This window comes from Molothrus aeneus, chromosome 4, assembly GCF_037042795.1.
Source record: "Molothrus aeneus isolate 106 chromosome 4, BPBGC_Maene_1.0, whole genome shotgun sequence".
Taxonomy (NCBI): Eukaryota; Metazoa; Chordata; class Aves; order Passeriformes; family Icteridae; genus Molothrus; species Molothrus aeneus.
In genome coordinates, this window is record NC_089649.1 from 423,220 (window position 1) to 447,613 (window position 24,394).

The 24,394-nt window shown below is 41.8% G+C and overlaps 1 protein-coding gene across 4 annotated transcripts in view; it reads right to left on the minus strand.

Annotated features, from left to right (window-relative positions):
- BMP2K (BMP2 inducible kinase) overlaps positions 1-24,394 on the minus strand; it is a 49,296-nt gene that overhangs the window by 17,971 nt on the left and 6,931 nt on the right. For all 4 annotated transcript variants that reach the window (XR_010783597.1, XR_010783596.1, XM_066549282.1 and 1 more), the window contains exons 2-13: positions 12,634-12,752; positions 12,187-12,292; positions 10,376-10,518; positions 9,967-10,088; positions 8,889-8,970; positions 8,131-8,263; positions 5,892-5,995; positions 4,373-4,452; positions 3,409-3,569; positions 1,966-2,126; positions 1,278-1,373; positions 422-603 (exon numbers count right to left, since the gene is read on the minus strand). Coding sequence is in view for 2 of the 4 variants with exons in the window: in XM_066549282.1 (XP_066405379.1) it covers positions 422-603; positions 1,278-1,373; positions 1,966-2,126; positions 3,409-3,569; positions 4,373-4,452; positions 5,892-5,995; positions 8,131-8,263; positions 8,889-8,970; positions 9,967-10,088; positions 10,376-10,518; positions 12,187-12,292; positions 12,634-12,752 (1,489 nt within the window). In the remaining 2 variants the exon portion in view is untranslated. The remainder of the gene's footprint in view (positions 1-421; positions 604-1,277; positions 1,374-1,965; positions 2,127-3,408; positions 3,570-4,372; positions 4,453-5,891; positions 5,996-8,130; positions 8,264-8,888; positions 8,971-9,966; positions 10,089-10,375; positions 10,519-12,186; positions 12,293-12,633; positions 12,753-24,394) is intronic.

Consider the following 24,394-nt stretch of genomic DNA (forward strand, 5'->3'; position numbering starts at 1 on the left):
TTACATATTCAGGTCACACCTCTGAGCACAGGAGTTGGCAGCCCTAGCACATCAAGGCCAACTACAAAGCTGCTCTCAACCGGGTGTTTGGAACTCCTTTCAGATGCACATAACCTCATTCAACAGGGACCACTGACCACCCCAAGCAAAGTGGTTAGCAGTCAGTTCCTGGATTAAATCTGTGAACAAGAAATACTGGAAGAAATAGTTTTACAAATTATACCAGGCTCATCTGTTAACAAACTGTCTCCTTTTGCTCCCAAAATATCCTTTACCACTGAACACCCACTGTCCAACTGCTCTAAGTAATCTCTTAATACCAAAGCAAGTAACTTCTAAGAAAAGGATTTGGCAGTGCTCACCACAACTAGCAATGTAAGCCAGGAGTAACCCCCAGGCTCAGCTAAGCCACAATTCTTACCTGTTTGTAGGGTAGGGAGGATCTGCCACTGTTCCACCATGCACTGGGAGTGACCTGGGGTAGGAGATTAAGGCTGGTGCAAAATCTTGTGGAGAAGTGATATACTCAGGGGACTGCACCTGCTGTGCCCGCTGCTGAGCCAGCATCTGCTGCTGCAGGAGAGCTTGCTGGTACTGCTGCACCTGAGGAGATGAGGGCTGTGTTACCACAACATGCACAGGCTGGCTGAAACTCTTCTGCCAACTATCAGCGCTGGTCTTGCAGCCACACACAGCCACCACTACCCTTCCGGAACACACAGGTGCAGAGAAACCACTCCAACAGCTCAGGGAGACTGCTTCTCTTTTCCAGCCTATTACCACTTACATTTCTGTCATTAGTGCAACCCAAATATATGCCACTGCAGCACTACTAACTGCATGCTCATCATACTCCATTCTTAAATCTTAATACAAGATTTCCGGACAATTTCTCCTGATCTTTACAAAACAGGCTATGGCAGTTAGCTCTTTTGCTTTTCAAGTAAGAATTGGATGTCACCATCTTCACTCTGTTGTGTAACATGTATTTGCTGCTGTGGCTAGTACTGGAGACATCAACCAAGTACATTTCAAATGAGCACAGACAGACCTTATGAAACTTGGGATAGATCCCATCCTATTATTAATATACAAGTGCAACTCCAGACAAGCTAGTTCAGATTAACTTCCCACCAACTAATTATTATTTTAGATGCCAAACCGCATGCTATTTTACCATGTCCACAGCTCAGTGTAACTTCTCTTACTGCATCTACACAAGAGTAGATTTACAAGCACAGGCCATATTTTAAGACTGTACTATCTCTGTGACTTACCATGGCAGGATACTGTGACTGGGCAGGCTGCTGCTGGTACACAGATTGCAGCAACAGCTGCTGCTGGACCATCTGCTGGTGCACTGCTTGGTGATACTGGAAAGACAAAAAATAGCTTTAGAAAGTAATGATGCTGCCTCAGAAATAAGCAGGTATTTTAATTAATGCTTCTTCTGACTATCACATCTATGACTGCACAGCATTTTTTTAATTAAGAAATCATATAATCAAGAACCAGCTTGCAATTCAGTCACTGCACTTGAATCACTCTGTTAGGAAGCTTTTTCCTTCCTCCACTCTCCAGCCAATTCTTAACAAAAAAATCAGACAACATATTCTGCACTGGTGCATGTACAGCCATCTACTGCAAGCACAACTTCATCACCTATAATCACTCCTAACATGTATCCAGAGCTCCTTTACACATGGGTAAAGCCTTAAATCACACAGTGGTAAAATGCCAAGCAAGATGGAATTCAGGGTCAAACTGCAAGAACACAGCACAAGGCAAGCAACTTTTTAGACAAACATTACAGGGCCAATGAAGGAACAAAGCAAAAGCAAGAAGGAACAGGAGCTGTTTTAGCTGGAAAAGTACAGGCAGCAACAGCAGAACTGTTGGATGATCTCAAGGGTTATGAACACACACAATGAGTCTCCAACACTTGTCTAACAGCTCTGATTGTACCTGCTGGATATAAGCATCCTGCATGGCGGGCTGGTGCTGCAAGTGGTGCAGCTGCTGCAGTCTCCAGTCTCCCTGCTGCAGCTGCTGGAGGACCCTGTGCTGCTGGGGAGTGGTCCCTTGGGACTGTGAGATATCTTGTCCATTCCCTGGTCGAGTGGTTCCTGTGACAGACAACACTAATGACATCCAGAACTTCCAGCTTCAGCCAGAGCTCTCCCTGGCTGTTTTTCACCTCAAGCTGACACTGTCTGTCAACATCTCTTCCCAGTCTGACAACCAGGACACCTGGTAGATACCAAGTTGACTTCTTTGCAAGTAATTCCAGGCCTGCAAATGAACCATTTCTACATGCAAGATGCTGGAAGCTTCCACCGATCTCATGACAGCAAGCTGGGTTCCAGACTTCTGCTTTACCAGCATTTAAGTTACACACTGCAGGATCTCAAACCCTTACCTCAAAGCATATGTTCAACACAGAGGGTTGGGTTTTTTCCCCCCTAAGGAAACTATTAGCTCATCCATCAAACTCCCTTAAATAGAACACCTGATGAATTTTGCCACTCAACTGGTTTTGCACCTTTTAAGAGACAGGTACTACCACAAATTTCTCTGCCACAATGTGTTTTACATTCTGAAGTGCCTGTGAATGATCTATTCCTTGTCATAAGAGATAAAGCTTTTCAAGCTGGATGTTACATGGATCCCACCTAGTAAAAAGCACTTATATGTGGGACACAAACATTCTCAGAGGCCTTCTGAGACTTTTCCAATACCATTGCTGAAACTACTCTTTCTTTTTCTGCAGCAGGCACATAACAGCATAAAATGCAATTACAAAGTGCTCTAGGTATAAATGTCAACTATTTCAGTGAATATTTATCACAGCCATAACTCTTTCTAAATGAGAAAAAGAACAAGGATTCTTCAAAAACCCATTTCACTTGCATGAGTCTTCCCTAATTCCTACTGCACCCACAGTGCCATGTAGAATGAATCTGTCAGTCATGAAAGAAGTGACCTGTTTCCAGCCTACAAATACCATCAACCTATTGGTACTATCTCATGACTTCTTGAGGCACAGGAGAATATGCTTCCTGCTATAAAAAACCCAGTTTGATACAGAAGGGCCATGTACTTTTTGTGAATTATTCACAAGTCAAAACAAGCGTGAACCTTTGTCTACAGTGGGTGAGTTCAATGAAAAACCAGTGTTAAGCACAAGGGAAAAACACTTGCACTTCTCAGTCTGAATTTAGTTTTTGCGGCACCTCAAATTTACAACTCACACAGTCAGAATCTTTCAGAAATGAAAATTTGGTTTTTGGTATGTAAAAAAATATGACCAATAAAACTGAGTTGTAAATGTTATCTCTAGTAGAGCAAGCAGAAGAAGAGAGGCAGAGTTGCTTCCTTATTTTGGTCCATCCTCAGACTTGAAGTTACCTTTTTGCCCACGATTAGCAAATTCCCCAGGAACTTGTACTTTGACAGGAGTTGCTGAGCTCTGGATCGCCAGCACACTGGAAGGGGCAGTGCTCGAGTTGGCCTTTGGTCTTTGTCGTGGTGCAATTGAGGTTTCTGTTGGTCCAACAGCATCTGTTATTCTGAAGGGACAATTTTCCCATGTAAGATACTTGATGAAAAGACAAATATTTTACTTCAAATTTGACACAGTACATCTCTTAACAGCTGAGTTATGTCTCAATAATGTGCTACTCTACTTCAGCACTGCATGTAAATACCTTAAAATTCATTCCCTAAAACTCCAGTCCTGTGCTTGAGTCCACAACACTACAATTAGAAACAGGACTACTGTTCATATGTACAAGAAATAAGAGAAAGGAAAGCATTATGTGTTGGATCCAATTATTTCTACTGCTACGAATTTCTTAGGTTTTTGTTCCTCTTTTTTTGCAAATGAAGCTGATAATTATAACTGAATGTAGAAATATCTGAGTCACACATGCTGGCAGATTCAAATCTAAATACCTTCCATTAACAAGGAAAGAAAGGGTAAAGGATTTACCCAACATCAGCCTTATGTGCATACACACTAGATCATAGCAGAAATCAGAAGCATGCAGAGGAATTCCAATGGGCTTGGGTTTGTTTTTATTAACAAGGACAAAAAAAGTGAACCTTTTTCCATAAAAATTTCAATTTCTCAAAAACAATTAACAAAACCTATTTACTTTCCAAATATCAATCCCCCTCCATGGATTCTCAATATAATGAATAAAGCAAAGGAGTGGAATCCAAACAGACTTGAAGCTCTTAGAAACACAGTTTATCTAATGACTTCTACTGAGATAACACCTCATTTCTTCACAAGCATATGAAAAAAGATTTTAAACAAACACATAGCTTAACAACATTAGGAGAAAGAAAAGTCACATCCCCTGCTCACCTTGCTTTTATTTGGCTTTTTCTAGCAGCTGCCTCACTAGCTGTCATGGGTTCAGGAAGACTTGAGGGGACAGGAGAATTCTTGGGAAAAACAAATTTGAATAAATTAAAAAACCAAAATCCTGAAAGAAAAAAATTGGTTACATATTGAAGAGGAATACTTGGATTAGAGACCTCCACATGCCAAGGCCTCATGCAGAACTCAGAGTTGTACCTGAAAAGGGTTTACCTTATCAGTATCTCTACATCCTCTCAGTGTGTGGCAGGAGTAAAGCAGCACCTGACTGGTCTGACTTTTGTCAGCTGCTTCACTTCAGGTACACTGCCAGCTATCAACCATAAGGTACAACACGGTCTCCAAACACTTTGTGTGACTGCACAGACACTCACTTCAGCGTCAAGCTCTAAAGCAAAGACCAATCTTTGGAGGAAACTGTTTTTAGCACACTCTGCTCTTCCACCACAACACAAATTCCAGAAAACCATGCAGCACCAAAGCTTTGATGGGCTTTTACCTTACCCCCAGATGAAACACATTCCTCAATTAATCCTGCATCACCTAGACTGTTTTGTGAGAAATATAACAGTTTGGGGCAAAGGAGGCCACCAATCCTCTCTCATGACAAGTGCACATAACAAATGCAAATCTAAATCTGGTCACAAACAGAGACAGTTAATTATCAAGTATTTCAAGACTTCCTGGTTTATTTTAATCTGTGTGGCCAAAAGGCAATGCTTGAATTTACTGAGGACATCCTTCTACAACAATAAAGGAAAAAAAGAAATTCAAAGGGATCTCAGAAAATTCATTGGTCTGCTTCTGAAGACAGAGATTGCTACAACCAGTATTTGTTGCAAACTCAATTCTGAGATGGATTTTTCCTGATGCTTGCCTTGAGAGACACTTTATAATATTCAACATTAGCTAAAGTCCCCAAATTCCATTGTAGTACAGACATAATTATATCTGTGAACAAGTGATATTGGAAACCAAGCTCAGACCCCCACAGAAAGCAAGGCTAAGAAGGCAGGCTGACTCAAGTACTGCTCTGTTTGCTTTCCAGCTCCCTGGAGTCCTTCCAATGGACTACCACAATTGCTAAGGATGCCTAAGCAAAGGGTTTATCCAAGAGCAAACTACATGGCTCTTGACACTCCACTTACAGCATTCAGCCTTCTACTGTCAACAAGGTTAATATCTGTCTATTTCATATTGATTGTGTTAAGAGATTACTAATGGCTAAAATCCTAGGCCAGGTATTGGAATGGTATCAATATAGCCCACAGAGCTATGCCCTCACAATTAAGAACATATTTTATTTACAGAGATGTTTTAATTTATATTTTATTTACTCATACTGTGTGTACACAACATGAGCTTGACATGTTCTCTGCTCTGTGTTACATTCAGGAACCAGGCATATGACAAGAACTGATGTGATCTTTCAGCTCGTCTCACTGACTTCTCAATATTACCTACATAAAGCACTGAAAATACAAGGAAAGTCAAGAGTACTTACATTTATATTAGACACTGGACACTCCTTTTTGGCAATTTTAAAGGCAAAGTAAGATACTTGAAAGATATCAGGTCTCTTCTCTTGATCTGGTTCAAGCATATATCCTGCAAAAATTGATAAGACTTATCGCTGCTAGATCACAAAAAGTTGTTGAGACAGCTACCAGCAAGGAAAAAATTCAGCAGTTGCACCAAATCAGCTTACCACCAAGAGTCATTTGCACTGTTATCTTGGGTGTGGGAGACTTGTTTTAATATTTTTTGTCAAGTCAAATAGTTTATAGGGTCAAAAAACAATTGCAGAACATGCATGCTGCTCGATAAGCTGACACAGCTGTGCAAAAGGGAATTTAAGTGAAGTAGGAATTAGTAACTGCAGAGAGAAACAGCACAACACCAACTCACTGCACTAACATTTTCCAGGATTAACACAAAATTCAATGTAGCTAAAACAAGACTGACACATCTTACTACATCAGTCTTTTCTCTGTAGGTTTCATTGACTATGAACAACTCTGCATATAAAAAAATACAGTTTCATGAATAAAAGGACCTTTCCCTGACAAAATTCCTCATGTTCCCTGTTAAACACTTGCTTCCCAAATCAAAAGGTCTGTTGTTTTTCCAAGAAATCAAATATAACACAGTATATATAATCCAGCAATCTTGCTTAGATAACCAGAGAACATAAATAAACAGTCAAATACACTTTCTAAAAAACTTAGGCCTCTAAAAATATATTCTGCTATGAAGTAAATGAACAGTATGAAAATTAAACTGCTGACTTTTGATGAGCAAAGAGAAGTACACTTGCACAAATGCTCAGTAGAACAGCCAACCTACCATGTCATTTTACAAAAATCCTCCATAGGTTGAAAAACAGTATCAGACAGATCCTAGAATTTTACACAAAGTTATTATTTCATGTCCTGTATAGTTCAGTGCAAGTTTAATTTTTAAGAGATTTTACAAAATAAGAGATTCCAGCACTCAGCTGCAGCACCATGACATGGAATCAGAACACTCACTGAAGTGACTCCTGCCACTTGATCGTGAAATGTTAAACTCATAGGGTGGGGCATCTTCAGCTTCTTCCTCCCCCGTCACTGCCTTGTTAAAGAGCTCAGATGAAGCCACAGTCCCTGAAATACCTTTTATGACCAAGTGCAGCTTTTTATGACTTCCTCTCCAAATGGAAAGAAGGGAAGTTTACATAAGGATATTCTGCCTCACCCAGATATATTCCATGTCAGTACTGCTCATCTTGGCACAGCCATTCATTGAACTAAAAAAATCTGCATTCATACCTAGGAGAAAGGATTAAAACCCATACTTTTCTTCAAAAAAAAGTAACACAGTGACAGAGAAAACTACTTAAGTCCTTTGAAAACTCATCTCATTTTGTCAGTACTGGCAGAAGGCAAGTGCTTACTATCATTACTGCTGTTTCTCAATTATGAATGTGCACTCAAAAAAAGTAGTTGGGATTTGGTATTGCTTATTACATAAAAGCATAAGCTATGTGGTCAACAACACATCCATAGCTTAGAGTTATAAGAGCTCCTATTCAAACCTTGTGAATTTTTCATACGCTGTCCATCTCACTCTTTCAAGGGAGCCCACTCTAAGCTGAAAACAAGGACAATACTGATGATTACTCTAAATATTAGTTCCCACATCTGTGTCTGGGTAACGGATAAATCACAAACCTCAGAACTGCTTCATGTCCAAAATTTTCCTTAACACACTTAGTGCTTCCAAACTGTTGCCAGAGCTCAAGTCTGACACTTGGGGTTGCGCAAAACATCACAGATTTTTGTTCCAGTATAAACCATGCAACTACTATTAAAATTGTCCCCAGTGCAATTAATCTCAGCACACTGATGTTGCTATGCTAAAGCAGCACTTCAAACTTATCTAAGCACAACTGCACAACTTGGACAGAAAACACACACTTAAGGGTAAAAAATATTAATCAACAGAGCTAAACAATAAAGAGAAGCAGTCTTGTCATTCCCCCTATTCCTCTGGGATTTATCAACACCTAAAGAAAAAAAAAACATCATCCCTGAGTCCCAGAGAAACCAAAGCGTTCCCTTGAGCTTCAAGGGCTCTTGGGGAGTTGAGAGGCACAGCTGGAGGTGGCAGGGTTTGACAGCAGAGCTGCTGAGCAGCAGCTCAGAGCTGTGCTTTGCTGGCTTGGTGAGCTGGAGGGGCTGCTGCAGTGCCTGTGTACTTACTGATCAAGCAGTGCATGCTGTGCGAGTACCGCGAGCTGTCTGGGATGGTGAAGCTCCCATCGCAAATGGCCACCTGACTTTCTCCAAAGGGAAGGGAAAAGAAGCACAGCTTATACAGCAAGCAGCCCAGTGCCTGTAAAAGAAACACAGACCCTGTCAGGGGATGAGAAAAGCCCTTGCTACCACAGGGCAGCACTAACAACGCTGCCCCCTGGCCACAGAGATGTTCACATGCTGTGTGGGAGCTGCACTTTGGAAGACAGCTGATGTGATGAGCTGATGGGTCAAAGCTGCTCTAACACTTGCTCTTGCTCTGATTCCTGTAGCACACCCAGTACAAACCAGAGTACACCAAGCGCTGCATTCTCAGCGTCTTATCATGACTCTTTGCACTAAATTTCCTGTCTTAGTCCTTGTCTGTTCATCAACTACTAAAAATACCTTTCTTGATCATGCTGGCAACAGGTTTCCATAAGAAATCACTGGGGGCTATCAAGGAGAAACCAGAGCCAGCATAAAAAGAGATGCTCTAAATCACATCCCCCTTCCTTTAAATTAAAAAAAAAAAAAACAAAACACATGGGATTTATTTTATTTACAAAAATCTAACTACCCAAGACACTTCTACTGTTCTGTGTTCTATAGCTGCCCAACATGTTTAATTTTCCAATAATTAGTTTTTCAGTCAGTCAATGCTGGTTTTAATTCCCCCTTCCTTTACCAGTCCCATAGATCATACTATCCAATTTTTTGCTTACCCAGATATCTGCCTTGGTAGTAATGGGTTTTCCTCCATATAGATTGATCATCTCAGGAGCTCTGTATGATAGTGTAGTGTACCTAGAAACATAAAATAGAGAGGACATAGCTAAAAATCTAGCATCACAAGTGAGAGGGTGTTTTCCTGATCCACCATGCACACACCAACCACACAAGTTTCAGACATGTGCTTGGAATTGCCTTGCATGATGCACATCATTAGTGCATTGCAGCATCACAAATATCTGGAGCAGCAGTATGAACTATCATACACAAAAATAAGCATTAAGTCAGGTTAAGTTGGCTTTTAGTGTTATTGCCCCAAAGCAGACTTTTGCCAGAGTAACTGTGAATACACAGCCTGAGGGGAACGACTGCTGAGTCCTACAAGGGCTCTCCCTATCCCACACTGATGGGATATGCAGAATGCAGACTTCAGAACACTTTAAAAAACACCCCAAAACAACCCAGCTGGTAGTTCAAATACTTCAGAGATGGAAAAAGCCTCTATCACTTCATGACTTGAAAACAAGCAGCCTGTATTTACCCCTCTGCAGCAGTTAGGCCAGAAGAGCAAAATCAAAACAATACATGTTTTCAACGAGTGTGTCTAAGAAAAGTTGAAATATTTTTATGATCAGTCTCAGGAGACTGGACATGGACCATACTCTGCAAATGAGACTCAGCATAAATGCATTGCAGTACTTCTTTACATCAGTTCTTGGTATCTTAGCAAGTATTTGCTTAGCAGTATTAAAAAAGCACAAATGAAAAATATCCAACTCCTAAAATGGCCAGGAGCCAGACCTATATTTTTGAACAATTTACTTTCACAATAGCATGCTTTTTGCCAACAGCTTTATTCTTAAGAATCACAGTTTTGAAAAACAATCTGTGAATAAATGGAGGAAATCTTATCAAATACTTGCAGTTCTTTACTGTATTTATGCCAAAATTAATTCCAGATCAGCTATTAATTTCAATTCATTAGTGATACATGCACACCACACTATAATACATGGAGTTTCCTGGCAGCACAGTCATTGCTTATGACAGATCACCTAAAAGTGAACTTACTTTTTAATTTCTTCTTCAACCATATTAACACCATCTTTTTGAGGGTTCAGGTATTTGTTAGTGGCACTGCCAAAGTCACAGAGAACATAGTTCCCATTATCATTTAACAACAGATTCTCCACCTTCAAAGAAAACCAACACACAACAGGTAGGTTAACATAAAAGCATGAACTTCCAGGTTAAGCATTACTCCATGTTCTCACACACAAACAGGAAGTTTTGCCAAAAATCAACTGCTAAACTTTGTTTTAGCAATAGATGATGTCCTATAGTTAATGTCTGTTTATAGCTTCAGCAACAACAAGCTCCCAACTAGAAACCTGTCTTACAGAAATCTCTCCCATATCCTCAACCCTCTTCAAGCAGATCCCTGATTTTAGCCTAGATTTTCTTACAGTGAAGGTCATACCTTGAGGTCCCGGTGAACTACAGGTGTTTTGCACTGATGCAACCGGGCAACAGCTTCACAGGTGTCACAAAATATCCTCATTACTTCTGGCTCCGTGAAGCCTGTCTGCAGACGCTGGTTCATCTGGTTCACAACTTGCCCAGCTAAAGAAACAGGAGAAATCTCTTTCAAGTAATTCCTATCAGGTACAGAAGTAAAGAGTTATATGCATTAAGTCCACAAATATGATGCAAGAAAGTTTTCCTCAGTTACTGTATTTGAACAAAATAAACCTTGTTTCCCAACGCACACTCCTGTATTACCCTAAAGAGAAAAATTATTGGCTCAAATGAAAACAATCCAGTTCCTGAGGCTGAAATGTGTTTGAAACCAACTGCTGCAAACCCAAAAAAAGAGCCCATCACAACAATATGTCACCTCAAAACTTTCTCTTGCATTAGGATCCACAACCCAAACGCTGTTAAGTGAATTCATTAATTCATTCTCTGAACACCCTCTCTGTCTTTCTGGGAGACAAAGGAGGAAGAAAGGGGAAGCAGGGAAGGAGGGAAACAAAGTCCTGAACTCATCCTCCAAGGACGACCACCTCCTTTTCCCTTTCCATAGGGTTTCTTTTAAGACTGGCAATCAATACTTCCCTGCTCCTTGCAGTCATTGTACCAGACATCACTAAGCTCTTCCTACCACAATGCTCACTGCACACAGAGATGAAGAAGGATTCTTGCAGAGACACAGCAGGCCCTTGGTGGGCATTCTGTCAAACAAGGATGCATACAACACAGGAAGCCTACCATTGTCAAGTTGTATCACAGCTGACATCCACAGGGTTATTTACCAGGGCCATTTAGGGAAACAGTACTACCAATAATGAGTCAGAACTGAGCTCCCAGAATGGTACAGAAGTTCATCCATACAAGCAGGATAAAGGGCCAAAAATGTGGCCATTAGTTTTCAAGTTCTCCTTAACCCATTCCCCAAAATCTACATTAATCTACATGGTCTTTGGCTCCTTATGGTACAGATTGCACAAACTGTAAGGCTCACTACTTATACTGCAAATATAACCCACATACACCTCAGCTCAAAGTATTGGTGAAGCAGTACAGACCATGGGAGGCTTCTTTCCAGGAGTATTTACTTTGTGCTGCAGCACTTGTTGCAGAGTATCACCAATTACTTGGGTTAACCACCATCTCGTACTAGGAGGCCAGCACCCAGTCTCCTTAGATTTTAGACAAACTTCACAAGTTAAACTCATTGGCAAGTTTATACCCTACATATGTGAACTGAGGGGAACAGAACCACAAAACAGACAGTCCCTGACTTAGGTTTGTTTCAAACAAAGTTACATTGTCAAGCAGGAACACGTGGCTAACATCTTTTTGGACAGCACTATCAACCTGAACTTCACTACGTCTATTTGTAGGAAATCACCTGTCAGGTGAAGCTTCTTCAATGTTGTCATCTAGAACAAAAATAGCAGAGGGAGCAAAGTGGTGAAAATTTGCTAATCCTTCCTGTTGAGTTACATTCCAGACACCTGTTGCTTAGCACCACCAGCAGAACAGCCCAACTGCACTTCATACATAGAGAATTAATTTCCCTGTTTGTAACCATATCTAATTACAAAGCTTTGCAAAGATTTAATTTAGACAGTGCCTAGGTAGCAATGCCAGCAGAAGAGTGAAACTACCTGGATTCCAGCTGAGAAACATACGTGTTAACCTCCTATATCAAGGGAATAGTTTTAATCAAAATCACAGGTGATAGTACAAACTTTATCCTCTGTATACCTAGGCGAGGACTCTTACCTCGACAGTACTCCATGAGGATGAGCACCTCCCACACATTATCACTTAGTGAGTTTACAGCACAATCCAAATAACTCACTATGTTCTTGTGCCCAGATAACTCTTTCTGAAAAAGAAAATGGATATTACACTTCAGTACTGAGAAAACAAAGAGCAATTTTCAGTTGCCACTACAGCACTGGAAGAAAGTCCTTTTGCTTGGGAACCAGACATACTGACCAAACAGTCAGTATACACATTTCATGTGAGGAATCAAATACATACTCAATCCCTTGAGAAATAAATCATGCACCAACCCTAAAGCCAGCATTAGTTTCTGTAAGTACTGGTAGAAAATCAGGAGCACAGCATCAAAAGCAAAAGGTGCCTAGTAACACCGGAGAGGCATTTGCTGGGTGTACACTACAAACTGACACTTTCTCCAGTTCCAAACAATGGCCTTCTTACCATGATGGTGATTTCCCTCTTGCAGATGTTGAGGTCTGGCACATTATTCACACACATCCTCTTCAGTGCACAGCGCGTCCCGCTGGGCGTGCGCACCAGGAACACTGTGGAGAAGCCACCTGGAGAACATAAGTGAAAAAAGCAGCTGCTTGAGCTTCTTGTACACCTCTACTCAACATCACTACATCCTAAGAATGAGCAACAAAGACTATATCGGTCATTGAATGACTAGTAACAAACACTTCAGAAGTTAAATATTTGTTACCTCAACCCATTTCTTTTAAATCAAATAGTCATGACAAAACCAAAACCATTCAAGTCTTACTACTGTCTTACAACATTACATGAAAGCATTAGAAAAGCACTTTCACATTCAAATGAATTCATAAAGCACAGAACAACTATGTATTGAGACATCAACCCTGCACTACTTAGAGTCATTCAAAAACCTGAATCAAGTCAAGGTACATTAATTCCCTAAACCCACATTCTAATATATAAAAATATTTAGCAAAAGTCTTGAGGGGCACTGAAGAAGTGATGTGACTTTTCAGGCTAGCCTCAACAGCCTCCCTGGAGCCCCAGACAGCACAAGCAGCCAGCCCTAGAGAAGTGCTTTTATTTAAACCACACTCAATGTGCACACTGAAATTAAGCATTTTCTTAAAACCACTCCCACTGGAAACATTCTTATGCAACAGTGGCATGAACTAGGACCCACACAGTCAAGTCCATTCCCCAGAAGGGTTTTTTCTCTCTTCACTGGTAGAGAAGAATCTGGTAGAGGCAGGAAATACACAAGTGAAACAACCTACACAGGAAGTACTTCCCAATGCTCAGGACACCAAAGTGAAACCCAGCAGGCTGTTCTAGCTGCCTCCTGTTAGTCCTGCCTGCTGCTCAAGAAGGCACACTGGCATCACCTCAAGGCTCACATGCACAGCTTTCCCACACTTAGAGGAAATCCACCTCGCAGCAGAGCCCACGTCAAGCCCTGCTTTCCTGAAGTGCTGTCTGATCCAAAGCCAACCAGCACCACAGAAACTCTGTAGTAGGGCAGGAGCTTGGGTACCCCACCAGGACACAAGTAAGTAAATTAAAACAAGTAACTCCTCCAATAATCAGGCAGCCACTTGAAATGCACACATTTCATAGTACTCAGTAGCATCTGCAAGTCATGTTGCTTAAGTATAGTGCACCTCATTTGATGCAAGTCTCATGTGCTTGAGCAAACAAGTACATAATCACTGCCACTCAAGAAGCTTAAGTTATATTAAACAATTCCTCTTGAAGATTAAGTATTTATTTTTTAACTTAATTCTCATTTAGCTAAATGAGATGGTAGGCTTTCAAAGCAGAATTACCACAAGTTTAATTCGACAGCCTCATCCTAGTTCACACAGGGCCATCCTAAAAAATTCACAGGACGGCCACTCTTAACAGTTCAAGTTCTTAACACTCAATTCCAGCTGGCACTGAAACGATCCTAGAGGGCTCCAGCCTGGAGCTCTGCCAGAGCGATGTGCAAGATCTTCATTAGCAGAAGAGTTTTTGTACTATCCTCACAATAAAACTACCTGGTTTTTAAGCACCAATATCTGACCAAAAAGATAAAGCAGTAGTCAGGTAAAGCAAAAGACTCATGATTAGAAGGTAATAATCACTTCTTGACTTTTTAAGCCAGTTTTACAGCCTTGAAATTCTCTCTGCCTAGCAGGAGGACAAAAGAGAGCTCTGTATTTCAAGTCTCCCTGACAACTGTTCCGATGTAGCCGGAGCAGACAGGCCTAGGTAGAAACCATCAGTGGAAAGCAGCAAAACCCTAAACGCCGAGCCTAGGGCTGCTCTTGCCATCAGGTGGCGATATCAGCCAGCAGTTGAACCCGAGGGACTGAAAAAGCAGACCTGGTCCTGGTTTGGCAAGAAGCAGATTCCTGACCTTGAATGGTCTGCCATCAGTAAATAGCACCGCTATAAAAACCCTTTCCTGCAAGAGTCAAGGGGCACAACCCTGAGCAAGGCTAGGTGACCTGTCCTGCCCCCAGCTCACAGGTTTCCTCACTGCTCTTCTTCCTGTTCTCTCTCCCCTCCCACCGGGGCAGTGTGGGGCTCAGCTGCTCTCTGGTGTTGAACACAACAAGGAGCTTAATCTCTTTCAGTCTGATTTCCTCCAAAGTCACTCGAAGTTCAAATCCTCCCAAGGACAGCCACATTGCACTTCTCCCTGGAATGCTTCGTAAAAAGCCTTTCTAAAGAATCTATAGTTACATAAGCCAATAGATCCTTAGCACAACTAAACTCTTTAAAAAGCTCACACATCTTTCTTACCTTTCTTTACTTGAACTATCTTTGTGTGACCTTAACTACGCACTTGTGGGATCATCTTAGCAGCTAGCCAGCAATGACTGGAGCTTTTTTCTGGGTTAGTTATTTTGTTTGTTTGTTTTTAATGAAATTCTACATCAGCCACATGTGTTTGGTTTCTTCCTATGTATATTTAAGGTCAACCTTGAGTAATTTCACAGGCCTCAACATGCCATTTACACTTTATCATGTTACATTCCTGAAACTTGAACCAGGAAACAGTGGAGCTGTCAGAATTCTAAGCACCCTATTTGCTTACTCAGGTAGAACAAAATAAGGCTGAAAAAAAATCTTCCAGCAACTTTACCATCTTTCAGACTGTTACACATATTATGTGTATATATATAGACCACACCTTTTTTACATCATAGATTTTTTTGAAACATACAAAAGCACCAAATGTTGTTTCTCCAAGTAGTGAAACCCTCGACTATGTATTCAAATCTCAGACAAACAGTAGAGAACTTCTGGCACAGAAGGATTTTACCTCTAGAGTAACAAACAGCAATCACTAATCACATCTGTAAAAGCTGAAGCAGGAATGGCAGCTACTACACTGTAAATGGTTCCTTACAAGTCCATTAAAACTTGGACGTTTTGGAGAGGTGACTGAGTTTTTAGCATCCATTTCTATTCAGACAAGTAAATCCTCAAAAATAAGTTTTGATAAAGCTAATGAGTATACAAAAGTGTATTTTCAGTTACAGTATTTACACGTTTTTTCTGTACATTTCAAAACCTGAAATTAAAGAAGAAATAGATGTGTACACCAACACATCTTAGTTGTTCTCATGTGCCTATGCAATGCAGACAGTTAGGTATTTAGGAACTTCCTTAACAACTCAGTATGATCCTGGGTTCAGGAGGACAGTTTTTGGAGGCACGAAGCCTTGGAGCTGTGAGCCCTAAGAGGGGTTCCAAGGCCAACCTGACTGCCTCCATCACAGCACAGTTCCACACTGGTTTTACAGTCTCTGTGGAAAGCTGTTCTTAATAAAGTTGAGTGTAAAGCTGTTGTTAACAAAGCCCAACAACAACCAAAAGGATAGGTTATTTCTAATTTGAAATCCACTGCCAAGACAGGCCCTCAGCCTCACATGACCTTGGTCAAGGAGATAGCCTTGTGTCCCTCTCCACAAAGCCAGAGAAACAGGTTCAAGTGCCATTATCTCCCTGTGACCCATCTACCCACACATACCCTCTTCTTCCCCAATTTTGCAAGAAGAGGCTACCCATCCATATGCTAATTTCCTTATAAAATACCAGGTCTGCCTCTTTGGCATTCCAGATACTCCTCCCTCCAATGATTATTTCAGTGCATTTATCTGTCTCCTGAATAAATTTCTTCACTCAACAACACTTTCACTGCTAACTTACTGGGATAATCACTTGATGCCTGGGCCACTTGTGCATGTTTGCTCCCTGTTAGTTCCAGAGACACATCTTCAAGATCCGGCGGACCTGCAGCCAGAGCCAACTCACTCCAGAAGGGACACACCTCCCAGGACTGCACAGCCTTCCAAGCACTGGAGCTGCAAGCCCAACACACTGGAAAGAACCATTTTAAGGACTAGGAATCCACTCAAAATACAGAATAAGACCAGTTCAAGCACAAATGCTTGAAACAGGCTCCCAGCAATACAAATAAATAAAACCTTACTGCAAGTCTGCAATGACGGAGAACAGCATGACCTTATTAAATGTTTTAAGCATCTTTCTTCCACAAGAGAAAAATATCCCACAAAACAAAAACAAAAAAACCCACAAAAACTCCCACCAAAAATAAAACAAAAACTCACCAAATGTAAAAAAAAACCACCAAACCACACAAAAAATAACCCCAAACATCCTTCCTTCCCCCCCAACTCTAACCTCTATAGCTTCTGTGGTACTCCAACACAAAAGAAACCAGCATCCAAAAATCAAAGGACATTAGGAAGAAAGTCTAAAAAGAACTAGTCCTTCTCCACAAAGAAAAAGCACAACCTCAAGAAAAACAGCTCTTCATATCTCCCGTTTGTATGGAAGACTGAAAAAGGCCCTTTTTCAACCTGCATCAAACAATATAACCATGTGCTATTTTACCAGGAATTTGGAGTCCGCTTCTTTCTGCCAGAGTTGCAGGCAAACCCATGCCAAGAGCTGTTTCCTGCAGCTCAGTTTTGATTCCCACCTTTATGGTGTGTAAAACACATAACAGCACTCAGGGTCTCAAGAGTCCTTCCACGACTGCTCTGGCATCACAGAGCCCCCTCTTCCGTGCTGCTGCTCCATTTCCCTGGTGGTGTCCTGCCACAACATCCATAACTCTGTATGTATGCCACTGGCATCCTACTGGGGTAGGTTCACTTGTACCAATTCCCAGAACCTCTCTCCTCCCCACAAGGATGGCAAGTCCTTCCCTCCAGAGGCACTGCCTTCTGTCAGTCAGCACAGATGGTGCATTGCGGGCACTTGCAGGAGTGGCAGACTAAAAGCATACACAAAACACACCCGAGTTCTGCATAGAAAATATTAATTTAATTCTTAAAGCTGTGCAGCTTCCCATCTGTTTTTGACAGCAAAACCTTTAAAAACGCACAGAACTCCAACATCCAAATTTCTCATCAGATTCCAAACACCATGTGAGTGTTGAGGGAGTAACCTTTAACAGAAACTTAAAATGCCTTTTTCAAGCCTTATGAGAAATTTCTGATGAAATGTTCAGGTTTTGTCACAAGTTCCACCAGAGAAGGAGGCAACAGTTCTGTCTGCCCTTTCCTGAAGCACCTCTGCATGAGAAGATGAGACTGAAAGCAGCTCAATAAAGGCAGTGTTAACAAACACCAATCATAGACACACATCCACCTTTCCCTACATGTACATCTGTAAATTTTGTGAGCATGCACATGGGCATGGATATTCTCAGTGAAGCTTACCCCACGAGCCTCAGTCATGAACACAAGGCTCTGAGACACAGCTCCACCCTGAAGATGATTTGACAGATACTGCTCCCAAGCTCAAGAGCTCCGCATTTGCCAAACCAAGAACAGAAATAGCTCCCTACTTCTAAAATACTCCATTTCTCCACTTTATTTTAAGCATGCAGACAATGCATTCCAAGGGCCATACCACTGCTCCCTTTCCCACTGCCCACACAAATTCCCACCATGTAACAAGCTGACTATCAGGGCTAGTTTAGACAAGTAGCACTGTTTTTCTCAAATCTGCATCCGCTCCTCCAGCAGCACTGGGAAAACAGCAGCTGTGAATCACATCCCAGCAGGACAACACCGTGCAGCCACAGCAGGCAGGTCTGCCACGCACACCTCTGCTAATGGCACTGCTACCCTGCCACACGCTTGCATGTCTGGATAACACTTCTCCCAGCATCAGCTGTAGGCCAGCCTCACAGAAAAGCTCTGACAGAAGCACCAGCAACTGCCTGGGGGATCCAAGACACTTAAGTGACTGAGCGAGATGGGAAAGCTGAATTAAGGTCTGCTACAGACTTTTGTGAAAAGTTTCTGTATTTATTAGCACCCATGCACCAGACATGCCCAAGGGCCGACCCTGAGATGCTTAAGATTCAGCACAGCAAACAGCAAAAGGAACAGAGCTCTGTGTCCTGCAGTACAGCCCATCATCACCCCACCTACTTCTCCACATCCAGGTGACTTGCCAGCATGTCTGACTACTGCTTCCATGGCATCCTCTGCTTGACAGCCTCGGCTACTTGGCTCTAGAGAAACAAAAACCAGCCATTTCCTAAAGCAGATAAATTCCCTAACACACTTGCAATTCCTGCAGTAACCTAAGTTTAAGGAAGATGAAAGCAGATGGACTGCCAAGCTCACTTAATGCATGCTTTTAAAAAATAGACAAAACCAAAAAACCCAAGCATTTGCTACACCCTGCAAGGAATGCATCTTATGCACTCAAGACAAAATATTTTATTTCTTAGGGTAAAGCTGATGCCTTCTCATACCTGGATGGAAAAAGACCAAAAACCTCCCCATATTTCCATCTTCAGTCAAGCTGCTTAAGAGTTAGCCACAACCACTGCACTACTTTCATGTATTACACCATCACCACCTCCTTCTGCTCACTGGAAAAAAAAAAATCAACTAATGCATTTAACTCTGCAACTATGTTTAATAGAAGCCTGTATTTAAGTCAAGTAATACTTCCTTCCTGTCTATAAGGAAAGGACCACAGAAGGCTGCCAGCAGATCACCAACAGTTCAATTTATTTACTATGAAAATTACTGTTAGCATCTACTTACTCACCTGTGCTTTTCATGAGAAAGCTTTTCAACTTGCCCAAGACATTCATAAGACACATACAATGAGCATCCACTAGCACAGTTTACAAAAAAAAACCCAACACAAAACCTGAAAAATTTGAACAGCAGTTCTATCTTTTGCATGTCTTCCCCATCTCCTATCTTTGTTCACTGAACTCGGCTCCAGCTGTAGTTTAGTCTGACCTGAAAACAGAGTGAGCTGAAAAACCACAACAAGGACATGATCTGTGCATACAGGCTTGACAGAACTCACAATTCTACAATGGTGAGGTTAAGAGCATGAGCTCATTTTGTATCCTAGATGAATTTCAAATGTCATTTGCTAATTTTTTTTTTATAAAGCTTGATTTTAGGTCCAGTAAAACAAAAAACTCAAATATAGTTACAAATTAGTTAAATCAGCAGGTAGATAATCCATAGCCAATATGCAAATACAATATGCATGACTTTTTTGGAACTGAACTTAATTGCCATACTATATAGTTACCAACCAGCAACTTAAAGTTTGTTAAGAAAACAAACACCTTATCTCTACCAACCACTAAGTTGCTCTCTAGCTGGCCTTTCATTTTCCTTGCAATCACTGCTGGGATTGTGATTTCCATGTGCAGGGCCAGGAATGCCCAGCCAAGCAGGGCTCTCCAACCTCCCCCACGCCTAAGAGCGCACTGAATGCCCCCGAGCCGCCGCGGCACGGGAACAAAGCCCGGCACACAGAGCCCGGCTCCGGCCCAGCGCCTGGTTCGCGGCGCTCTGGAGCGGTGCCACCTCTGGCTGCCACACAAAGACAAGAGCCACCAGGCCACGCAGACACAAACCAAGCCGTTTGTAACGCCTGCGGCACTTCAGACTGAGGCAGATGTCACTGCAAGAGTCTCTGCTTTCCTCCTTTTCCAAGGCATCTTACACATACAAATGAGCAAGATGAAGCCCATCTCTTGCCTGCTAGCAAGAGCCTACAGTCTCACTCACCCTCACATCAGAGCATAATTCACTGACCATTTCTTCCAGAAGCATGATTAGAATTAGAGCTAAAACACTTAATATGAATAATTAAGAAGGATTTTCATTATCTTACTTCACTGTCTTTAGCTGTTTGCAAATACTGGCACATGTTTAAACTCCATACCAAAGGTGCATGCTGAGATACAGACTTAGCCAGTCTAAGAACAACAGGGGACCAGTAACCTGTAACAGCACAATATCTGAGATCCGACCTGCTTACACCAATGAACAGAATTATAAGCCATTTTAGGCAATAATACTTGCTTGGCACCTGCATGGGGACAGGCAGTTCTTGAATGTCTACCTGGTACATGCTGAATATATTTGAACACTCCAAATTGCTTATAAAGCATCTCTCAAGACCTTGCAGCACTTCTGTGCTTGGGATTTCAAACTTCACACTGTAATATTTGACAGTTTAAAAAAAATACACTTAAATTTCATAAGTCTAAGCAGCTTGATAATTTTAAATAAACAAGCTAGGCTGCAATGGCAACAGATAGCAAAATCAAGATGATCAAAATCATTTAGTATCTCTCATACAACTCCCATGTTTCAAGAAGCCAGTCAACAGTGGTAACTCAGAACAACACAGATATTTATTAAACGGACTTATCTGGAAACTCAGGGGTCTGGGGAAATCTCAGAAAATGCAAGTGTTAGGACTCAACTACCACGTAAACTCAAAGATGTCCTTGAGCAAAAGCCTCCTCTTAAAAACACAGCCATACAATTTGATGTCAGTTTAACAAAAGAGCAAATCATGAGAAAAGCATAAAATGTTTAATGAAGAAATCAAATATTTGAAGAAAAGCACAAAGCTGGGAGGATAATACTGTAAAGTCACACCAAGATGGATGGAACTCAAAGACTACAAGACTAGGCCAAATAAAATGCAGCAAACTACTTCTTTTGAGTTGCCAAAACAACATAAATTTGCTTTTCTATCTTCAGATTGCCTAAGACAACTCTGGATAGCTCTTTCTGGGATCAAATACTCCTCCTGTTGCCTATACAAGTTCTCAGAATGTAAAAGCCAAGTGACAATTCACCTAAACTCAAGTTAAAGGTCTCAATTCTATAGATGCAGACTGTGCTACTGAGCTCTACCGAGACACAACAGCAAGGCCCAAAGAAAACCATTATTTCATTTGCTTTTCTCCAAACAATTAATTTTCCTGCACATCACACAAACCAGACCCGACCCCCATGTCTAATGCTGACACACGAAATTTCATTCACTCTTCCTATTCTAGTCTCATTAACTCACATTCAGGTCAGGTTCTTATACAGACACGTCAGCAGAGTAGAATATAGTGCCTTACATTCTTTAATGATCTATTTGCTCTGCACCACTCTCATAGTTATATGCAAGTTAATCATCCAGAACAAGAAAAAACTTGTTCAGCAAGAATTTCTCTAAATAAAAGCACATTCAGTTTTTCAACCAGCAAGAATTGCAAAAGAACATAAGAAAATGTCATATTAATCACTCACTTCCAAAGCTATTTTTTGTTTCATAAGAAGCAAAACGCTGCAACAATTACTCATTACAACTGCTACTGAAAGACAAGATGCACAGATAAAAATCACAGCCAGAGTAACAAATTTTTAAAAATTAGTCAGTTGAACAGAACTGGAACCAACCAGGAACTGGACCATCCCTATGTTTTGGCACATGACTGGTAGAGACTTGCCTATTGAAATTTCTAGGCACCACAGGAACAAATCCACCCATTTAAATAACATGCAAGTTTGGAAGGAAGCCAAACATACCCATGACTCTGAATAAAATCTCCTCAAGCCTGTAACATCAGAATTCCTACTTAGTTTTGCATGTGGCAATTAAGGCACAGCATGTTACAGAAGGGATGAGGAAGAAGCCATCACAGAGCCAGGACGTTCCAAACTCTACCTGTATCTCTTGTACAGACTCATATGACTCGGGGCAAATCCCTTCATCTTTGTTTCTCCATCTCTGGAGTAATGGCTCTCCAAGAGCCATGCCACGCTCTTTGCAGCAAAACCAGCTTTGATACCTCTTGAAGAGTAAGATAAAGACTGCTCAAAGATGTTCACCCTCACCTGAGTCTCTATAAATCAGTTCAGCACTTTCACCACTAGCCTCAGAAGCAGACCTAATGATCAGCAAGACTAAGGGAAGACTCTTCTACCTTTACAGGGAGAACACTCCCAAGTGTGCCAATTTTCAGTTCCACTAGACAAGAGTGCTTTAACACGTGATGCTCAAGGACAAAGCAGCATGTTTCCTGCTATCAAACCAAAATAAGCATTCCTTATTTCATTTTGACAGTCACCTAGGATCAAAGCTGGGGTTTTTTTATTGCCAGTTGGCAACCTTCATCTGTCTACTTTCCTCAACCCCTGCCTCTGTTCAGAGACCCAGTTTCACAGATGAACCCACCCATACCCAAGACATCCCACTGGAACCAGAAAAAAGTAACCAACCCAGACAAGCGTGAGCAAGGAACATGCAGATGTGGAGAGGAAGGGAAAGGTTCTTACCGCCTTAACCAGGAGACAAACACTGAAGGAGACTGAAATCCATTCCCAAGACAACCAGGGAAGCAGGAGCAGGGCAATTCATGCTCTTTTCTCGTCAGCAGCTAGACAGTGATGCAGAGAAACAGAGACTCCCCTTGGCGGAGAGCAGGGGTTTCAGGATCGCCACACATCTCCATCCACTGGAGGAGAACACTCAGGACAAGTCATCTCTGCCTCAGCACGACAACCGAGCAGCAATGACGTGACCTGCACCAGGGCACTGCTGCTTGGCACCACTGGGACCTGCCACCACCCTCAGACTGCCAGCTTCAGGCATCACTAACAGGCAAATATCCCAAACACATCAGGAAGCAGCTGTTCATCCAGCACATGAACAGTTTTTAAACTAAGCCCATGAACACAAATGAAGAAAAGCTTGCATTCCCTAACAGATGCTTGCAATTCTAAGGGTTTCTTAGGAAAAGGACGGCATCTGACGCAATCAAGTTACAATCAGGCCAGTGACTGACCCTGCCTGTGCTCTGGGTTAGTCCCCAAGGCACCACCCAACTCTCACACTGCCTTTGGCAGGCACAGAGCATTCATAGTGTCAGTTAACACAGCTCAGCTTACAAACACCAATTCCTTCAACTGCGGCAGCCTGCTTAGCTAGAACATTACAGAGGCAAAAAATAGCTACAGCAAGCAAAATATAGCACAAGGTTAAGGTATTCAGAGAATGAAGACAAAACACTGTAAACCAAAGCAATGCCAGAGACAAGCAGCACAACCCAGCTGAGCATCTCCAACACCTCCCCTCTGAACCAGAGGTGACATCCAAAGAGCATATGTGCACACTTACAGAGCCAACCAACTTCCACAGCTGGAAGGGCAGCTGAGCTCACTCAGTTAACATGCTTATGCAATACAACACGCTCATTCTTTTTTCCCTGCTGCCAAAGCCAAGTGTGCCAGTGACTGTGCTGCTCCCTGGACACTGAGCCCATCCCTGGTATTAACTTCTGTTCTCCATGCACAGAACCACTTCAGGAACCCTTCCCCGTGGGTAACATAAGGGTTACTGACTGACAGCTCTGCTACCACACTGACAACAGCCCAGAGAAACACATACTCTCTTCCAACAATTACTGGCTCCTAGTTAACCTAGGTCTGAAAAGGAGTTCTACTGTTTTTATCCAACCATTTTTCTTTTCCATGCTGACATGCCAGACACTGAGATTTAATTTAAAAAAAAAGTCCGTTAAACCAGTAAAACACACACAAAAAAAAATTAAGATCCTGCATAGCCTTTTTAAAAGCTATGCCATGTCCTTCTCAGACACAGCTAACACAGCCTCCATTCTCCCATGCTGCCTTATCCTGTGAGGGTGTCCAAGAGCTTTCTCCAGCAGCACATCTGCACACATACCCTCCCCTTAGGAATACTGCAACATTAACATTCTTTATCAAAATGCATCTGCAAGGAAGAAGGCAAGTAGATGGTACACGCATTGGCACATCTGTTTTTCCTCAAAATTTGGCAAAGGAAAAATGGCTTGAGTATTTGTGTGATATTAATATGACACTGCTAAAAACAAAGT